At 45.5% G+C, this 8,174-nt stretch overlaps 2 protein-coding genes across 2 annotated transcripts; both read left to right on the top strand.

Annotated features, from left to right (window-relative positions):
* Nucleotides 1-524: 524 nt before the first annotated feature.
* ISF_06892 (conidial wall protein) lies at nucleotides 525-917 on the top strand (the record flags this gene model as incomplete). The annotated part of the gene is made up of 1 exon (XM_018850496.1): nucleotides 525-917. The coding sequence occupies one exon, from the start codon at nucleotides 525-527 to the stop codon at nucleotides 915-917; it is 393 nt and encodes a 130-aa protein (XP_018702536.1).
* A 3,802-nt stretch (nucleotides 918-4,719) lies between these two features.
* Nucleotides 4,720-7,895, top strand: ISF_06891 (spindle pole body-associated protein sad1; the record flags this gene model as incomplete). The annotated part of the gene is made up of 3 exons (XM_018850495.1): nucleotides 4,720-5,113; nucleotides 5,170-6,233; nucleotides 6,420-7,895. The coding sequence occupies 3 exons, from the start codon at nucleotides 4,720-4,722 to the stop codon at nucleotides 7,893-7,895; spliced, it is 2,934 nt and encodes a 977-aa protein (XP_018702535.1).
* Nucleotides 7,896-8,174: the final 279 nt, after the last annotated feature.

Raw genomic sequence — 8,174 nt, 5'->3', positions numbered from 1 at the left:
CCTAAGAAACAGATTTACTGTGGATTAGAGAAGAGCCACCGTTACACAAAGGTTGTTGCAAGCAGCGAAGGTTTGACTTTTTAGTAGACCTTAGTAATACTCAGCTACATATATAGTATAGAACTACTTTCTATACCCTAATATACTAATAACTCTAACCTTATAGTTCTAGGCTAATGTTATACTATATAGTAAACTCTTACATCTTTATTACGTAGTAAAAAGTATATACCCCACATTATAACATTCAGCAGATTAGTAGGTGATATCACTATAAGGTAATAGGCCAACGCTATACTATATAGTAAACTTTTACATTTTTATTACATAGTAAACAGTATATCCCCCTCATTATAGCATTTAGCAAATCAGCAGCTAGTATTACTATAAGGTAAGGGAAAGCTTAGTTACTGCATTAGCTATATAAGCACGAGTAACTCCCCGCATAAGACATACCTAGTTGTGTAGCTAAGTATACTCTATATTCTTCTTGCTCTTACTATACTCTTTACAACTCCTCAAAAATGTCCTTCCCCGGCGGCCAGTTCATCATCCGCAACCGCGAGAACCACCGCGTGCTCGACGACAAGGACATGTCCCCCGACGCCGGCAATCCCATCATTGACTATAACTACAACCCGAGCGGGGATAACTCTAACCAGCGCTGGACCTACCGAGACGGCCGCCTCGTCAACGTGCACTCAAACCTCTACCTCACCTTCAAAAACCTCGAACCCGAGTCTACCGCCACACAGGAGGGCTACAGGGGCGAGGGCCAGCAATTCAAGTACAATCAGGGCATCATCAGCCTTGTCAATGATGACGACCGGGTCGTCGGTGCGTGGGACTACGACGTCAAGATCGTGAAACCCGATCCTTATGATAATGCCCGCCGCTGGGACCTCATGCCTATTTAGGTCTAGGGGCTGGGGCAAGATCTCGTGTAAAATGTGATTTATTAATAACGCTTACTTAATATTCAGATAATCACAGAATTACTTTCTTTTTTAAAACTAGGATAAGGACTACTAATAAAATGTATTAAAGTAACGGCCCTACTCAGACTTAGTCATCTAGTTATATTGTAAGAGTTGATTCTATCTGCTGAAGTCCGGCCAATCCTAAGGATTTCTACAGTCATGCACGTTTTCGCCCTCTGATATGGGCTACTTAGGTTGTCGTGTAGATGATGAGAAAAGGAAGAGTTAAGCTCATTAGGACAAGATAAGAGATCAACGGCCTGCCAGCTGCAGCTCGCACTTTCGCAAACGGAGTTAGCTTACTCCGTAGTGAGCCGTAGATGCGTTTACTTTACAGTCTCCTGATTAGTTCTGGAATGGTAGTGGCGGCTGAGGAATGCTACCCCGCACCGACGTGTTAATCGTCGCCGGAAACGTCTACTACCAGCATCGGCATATACTAAAGCACAGTTTATGCTATAATCTTAAGTTTATTTTAATAGGATACTTAGAGGTAACTTAGGACCTATCTATATAAAAATCACACTTTACTAAAATTAGTAAGAATTTATATATAAATCTTTATAGCTTTTATACAACTTTTAAATAGAATTAAAGGTTATATATTAAGCTAGTAGGGGTTTTATATAAGTTTTTAGACTTACTAAAAGAAGTAAAAAATCTACTTTTTCTACTATTCTTTTAAGTATCTAGTAAGTATTAAGTTACTATAGAAAATATAGTAACTTGGAGGATATTTAAAGAATATTTAATTAATTTATAATAATATATAGTCTATTTAGTATTAATAAGTTATAATTATTTAATACTTTTAGTAATAATATTAAAAGTTTATTTTTTAATAATAAAGAAACTAGTAAATATAATAGACTATAGTATTATAAAGGCTTTAAAGTAAGTAAATAAACTTATAATTAATTCTTTAATAAACTATTAAATATAGGTTTTTAGAACCTCTTTTTAAATATATTTACTATTATATATTATAAAGAATATTTTCCTTTTATATTATTTAAGATTAAAACTACTATAGTTTACTTACTATTATTACTATAAGTTATTTTTAATAAGTTTAAAATATATAAAATAGATTATATTTAAATAATATTAAAATTTAACTTTTAATAAAGTTTTTTTACTTTATAATAAAACTAGATATTATCTTTAGGATTAAGTTAAGATAGTCTAGAAGCTTTAGAATAAAGAAGGATTATTTAACTTATATGTAACGGTGGCTCTTCTCTAATCCACAGTAAATCTGTTTCTTAGGAAGTGAGTCAGGTTGAATGCACCACAGGTGCAGATGAGCAGTATCGTAGCTTGAGTCACGTTTAGGAGATTACTCCCAATAGTAGAACTATTGCTTAGATTGATCAGTAGAGATCTAGCTGTCTATCTAGGGAAATCCCCTTCCTTATATATCCACCTATCCTCTACTGTATTCCTTGGATCACTCTGGATCACCAGTGATCCAAGTGATCCTGATGCTTGTGTGGGATCACCTCTGGCTCACCGTGATCCACGGTGATCCAGTCACGTGACCTTGCATCCTATCTAGACGACTTGCAGGCGCCCGCCTGGTCGCTCCTTTGGGCCGCCTCCCCGGCTGCCTTGCATACATTCTTGATTCGTAACATTATACTATACTTAACTATAAATAATATTAAGAATATATTTAATTAATATAAATAAAATTAGAAGATTATTATTATTAATACTATAAATATATATATAAAGCTAAGTAAAGTAGACTAGAGTTAAGTATACTAGTACTTAAATAGAATAGAAAGTTATATAATAGCTTAATAGATTACTAAGATAATCTAGTAAGCTAGAAGGATTATTAGGATTATAAAGTAAGCTAAGTAATCTAAATAATATAATAGAGAATAGAATAAATATATAAAAAAGGGGATTTCTAGTAGATAGTTAAACTAAATCTCTACTAATTAATCTAAATAATGACTCTACTATTAGGAGATATCTCTTACTATAACTTATATTATAATAACTACTTATTAATACTTTATATATTTAAACTAACTCTCTTCTTAAGAAAGAGACTAACTATAGATTAGGATTAAGCTACTATTATAGGAGAGTAGTAAAGAACCTTAATATATTATTATATTTATTATTTTAATATACTAACTAGTAAAGTAGAGTAGTTATAATAAATCTCTATAGATTAACTACTAAATATAAAAGTGCTAAAAATAACTTTTAGAAAGTGGGTATTTTAGTATACTATAAATAAGTGAATAACGTATTATTATAATTATTCTTTATATAATATATAATATAAAACCCTATACTAACACCTATAGTAACTATTAGCCTGCGCTTAGAATCTTCTCTTAGGGAACAGAAAATAGCGTCATTGGTTAATAACGGGTTAATAACGTTGCGCCAGCCAGAGCATGTCAGGCATAGTGCGCTAAATTGGCTGGCGGAGTACTGTTTTACGCCGCGAATTAAAGTCAGCTGTGATGAAAGCTACTTCTGCACCGGATGCAGGGGCGGTGATATTTACTGTTCTCGTATTGATGAGCATTAAATGAAAAGTTTGCAGAAGGCTGTACCACAAAGATCCGATTGGCCGCTTGCCGCAACATGCTGCGCATGTTTCAGCCTTTCCTGTCATGCAAATCTATCCTGAACCGTTTACTTCCGCACACCGCCAGCCGGATGGGATCTGCGGCATTGTTCGTTGCATCCACGCTGATCAGATCCCAATTTGTGGAGAGACGTAATCGATAATTTTGTTAAAAAGTCCACCTGATAAAATCAGAGCCAATCCGCCAAGTGGCTATCTATAGTTCTAATTAGCCGTTACAACACTAATTAACATGCGCCTACATACAAGCCGCTTCTCAAGTTGTCGCTTTGTCAGCCACAAATCGTGCCACAGACTAGCCACACCATATCACAACCCCCTTGTGGCGCCTTTGTAGACGATGACTTGGAAGGAAATCAAAACAAGGAAAGCAATAACATGACTTGCACGAAATATATCGCCAGGATCTTTGGATTGTATTTCGCTTCAGTCGCGCAAATATCCCGTATATGCAGAGTCGCGTTGTACTTGTCCTCCACCAGCCACCCGATAGCCACGAGCGGCTCCGCCTAATCCTCGGGCTCGACACGCAGCCACCAAAGTCGCGCTTCCTCATAGTTAATAACTCGCAACCAAAACACGCCCATATAAGGCCGCCCGTTCAGCTCATGTTCACTTTTCCCGGTCGGCAGATTTTGGTTTTCACAAATCCTTCTTTATTTTTATTTTTATAGAATCAGGTATAGAGTTCTTTAACAGCACCACCACATCTTTATTGTGTCGGAACCATTCCGCCCAGCTCTCGACAAAGAGGTTCGCGCGCCACCCGGTCCGCTGGGTCCACCTTATCCGCCCAGCTCACCACTGACGCCTTTTCTTACCGGACATCTCACCTTCATATCACCGTCGAAGACAAAGGCCCATTGAGGCTCTCGATATAGCTCAAAGACGAGTACGCACAAGCACTCGCCACGTTGCGCCTGACTATCCGCCTGCACAGACCTGCAGCGGCTTCGGCCGTCCTGGCCCGGGCAGTCCATGACCCGCGAGTTGACTTTGGCCTCAGTCCTCTCACTTTAAAGAGGGCCCTTAAGTCACCGCAGCTTTTCTCGTCATCAACACTTATCGAACTTTTCAAACGCGACCCCCACTTCAATTCATTCAAGCCCTTCCCGCCTCAAAATGCCACTACCAGGAACCCCCTATCGCCCGCGTCTCGATCGTGAGCGCGCCAGAGCAACTCGTGCGCCAGAGGGCGACACAAACGAGTTTCGCATGCCCACGCTCCCCCCTCTTCCCAACACTCCAAGCGCCCACCGCCAGTATACATACGGAGCCGGCGCGGAACCCGCGCCCGCAAGGCCCGCCCATCGCGGCGCCGTTGTCGACCTGAGCAGAGCAGTTCGGGGAGCTCTCAGCAGACACGAGGAGCGACGAGCGGCAGACGAGCGGCGACAGTCAAATCAGGACTTGTTTCTTCTGGAGGCTGACCGTTCTGATCATGACAAAGACCAAGCAAGCCGACAAGCCGCTGACCAGCTTGCAATGCCGCCGCCCTCGTTCACGCCTCTGCAGAGTAAGTCCTTTTTGTCATTCGGCATCTTCCTAAGGAATTTCTGCTAATGAAAGCAGAGTCAGCATCAAAAACTGCCGTGTCCACAGCCCCGGCAGAGCAAGAGGATGACGGCAGCGATATACATGACGGGAGCGATACAGATGATGCGCGCAGTTTCCTAGAAGAAGGCGACTTCTATGGCGAGGCCGCGATAGCATTGACTTCAGGCAATGCACCAGCCATCGGAAGCCGTCAAAGGCATATTACAAGGTCGCAGATTCGAAATGCAGAGCATCAAACTGCTGGTTCCCAAGAGCCGCCTTCCGATACGCCAAGAGGGCCTCCCCCTTCGTCTATTGCCGAAGACGAAGGGCTCAGTCCCCCAAACGTACAGGATACACCCGGTCTGCGCAGCAATCCCCGACGTGGGAAGCTGCCGAATCCCTGGACGGCCGGCGTTGAATCTCAACAACCAGGGCGGGCGGCGAGTTCTACCAGTATCTTCCGCCCACCCCAGAAGAGCCCTACCCCGAACTCCAACGGCACACAAGTGTTCCCGGCAGCCCGAGAGAGGGCAACTGAAGAGAGCGGCTTTGCAGCTGGCAAGCGATTTTCGCAACGGCCGGAGACCAGCCAACGAACACCAGTGCGTCCGCGAAGCGGAAACTCAGACCGCGGAACGGTCGAGCCGGAAGAAGAGACAGCAGTTCGCCCTAGTCTTTTCACCCAGGCCAAAGAATATGCGGTCGCGGCTAGCCCATTCTCTACCCGCTCACACAATGCGCCGAATCATAGCGCAATGGACGATGCCATGCAGCGGGAGATAGAGTCCAGCGAAAGTGACTCGGTAGACAGTGAGCAGCGTGGCTGGACATGGATGAGGCCCATAACATCATTGCCCTATATCTGCCGCTACGCGCTGCGCGACCAAGATGATTTGCTTATAGACGCTATCGACTGGTGGCAGCTGCTGAATCCGTACACCTACTTCGAGGCTCTATGCTGGGGACTCAGTTCTGTATACTCCTCCGTGCTGGAATGGCTCCAGAGGCTGTTTACACAAACGGTCATCGATGGTCTCTTCTCTTCGTTGGAAATGGTGCTCTATTTCGTCGCTGCAGTTATTGCGCTTATCACCTTGGTCAGTGTCAGTCATGCAACCCTGTTCGGCAAAATCGATGGTGACTTTAGTATGGCTCGCCTTCTTTCAATGCCTAAGGCACACTGGCCAAATTTGGGATACATGACCGGTAAAGCTCACGAGATGCTGCCTGTGTTCTCTTGGCCAACTTGGGGCCAGCCTTCTTTACTGCCTGACCTATCACAGCTGGACAATGACGGCTTTGCCCGCTTGGACGAGTACTTGCGACAGTACCAACGCGAATTTGAGCGTGTCCAACAAGCAGGGAAGCTGCATGAGAGTTCGCTGAAGAAACTAGAAGCAGTTGTACCAAAATTGGTACATATTCAACTGGAAGACGGCAAGCCGGTGGTCGCGCAAGAATTCTGGCATGCGCTGAGAGATCTCATCCATCGCGATGGTGACTTCCTTACTCTCGAACAAAAGGGAAGCAGGTACGAGATCGCATCGGGAGCGCACTGGCAAGCTATTGCGGAGCGCATGGCTGGTGATCCGGTGTTGACAGGGCAAATCAACGCCACTGTGCAGAACATGGAGCTTCGCGTGAAGCAAGGTGTGATAGGGTTCTGGGAAGATTGGATCCAGAACAACCAGGCCAAAATCATCACGATGCTTGGGGCGGCGATCAACCAGATCAATAGCGCCGGGACTCAGAAAGAGTTCGAGAAGCAGTTGCAGCGCATCGTCAAGCAGCACATTGACGAGAGCAATAAAAGCTCCACTGTCATCTCCCGAGAAGAATTTCTGAGCCATATCAAGAGTGAATTCGCCACACACCGAGCAGAGGTCCACGCGGAATTCGCAGAGCTTCAGCCTCAGCTGGAGAACCTAGTCCGTGAGGCTGTCGAGCTCGCCGGCAAAGGCGTCCCGGAAAGCATGAGAAGGGCAGAAATGGTCACGCTCGTGCACGGCATGGTCAGCAAGGCCGTTGCAGACCTGAATCTGGATGCCATGGCGCGCGGCCAAATCCACTCGCATTGGGACAGCGTCTTGCGACACCAGATTAATTACTTTGGTGTCGGTTCTGGAGCGACAATCGACGTCCAGCACAGCTCAGCGACGTTCGAACCGCCCGCAAACTCGCTGTACGTGAAGCAGAAGGGTCTCCGAGGTGTCCAGACGCCCATCGTGCGAGCGGCCCTCGAGCCGTGGTCTGACGAAGGGGACTGCTGGTGCGCGGCACGCTCCCAGAACCGCAGGGGCAACCCGCACGGCGCCATCCTGGCCGTGCATCTCGGCTACCGCATCGTGCCACGGCACGTCGTGGTCGAGCACATCGTCGCCGCCGCCACGACAGATCCGGACGCCCGACCCAAGGAGATCGAGGTCTACGCCGACGTCGATCCGGACCTCCGCGAGCTCGTCAGGGACTTTTCGGCGACGCACTTTCCGGACATCTACCCCTTGGATGACTGGGGACAGCAGCAGCAGGAGGGCTGGAACGTCAGCCCCGCGGAGCTTCCGAAGCGATTCGTCAAGATTGGCCAGTTCGTGTACGAGGACGTCCAGCTTCACGACGGCGTGCAGGTGCATAGGCTGAGCGACGAGTTGCTCAACTTGGGCGTCGCGACGGACCATGTGATTGTCCGCGCTGTGAGCAACTACGGTGCCAAGGCACACACCTGCTTTTACCGTGTGCGCCTGTACGGGGAGCGCTTTTAAGCAGGCGCAACCCTGTAAAGCTCGGGATGCTAGAAGTGAGGAGGATAGAGCTGAAGCAATGGGGTTTTGTCTTTTGAGGTTTTTTGTCTTAAGGGTACATCATTTTGACATATTTAGAAGAGTGGCGTTCACGGACATGGAAGGCAAATAGCAGGGCGGCGCACGAGTGAGGACATTCAGTGTTAAATACATTTTTGGTTCTCTTCAAACATTCTCTTCTGGCATCGTCAGTTAATTCTTCAGCGCTGTATTCAACTAAATTACTTGTTAAATACTTTC

Source organism: Cordyceps fumosorosea, assembly GCF_001636725.1.
Source record: "Cordyceps fumosorosea ARSEF 2679 chromosome Unknown scaffold_18, whole genome shotgun sequence".
Lineage (NCBI taxonomy): Eukaryota > Fungi > Ascomycota > Sordariomycetes > Hypocreales > Cordycipitaceae > Cordyceps > Cordyceps fumosorosea.
Note: the sequence above shows the minus strand (reverse complement) of the source record. Positions and strands in the feature narration are given on the sequence as shown.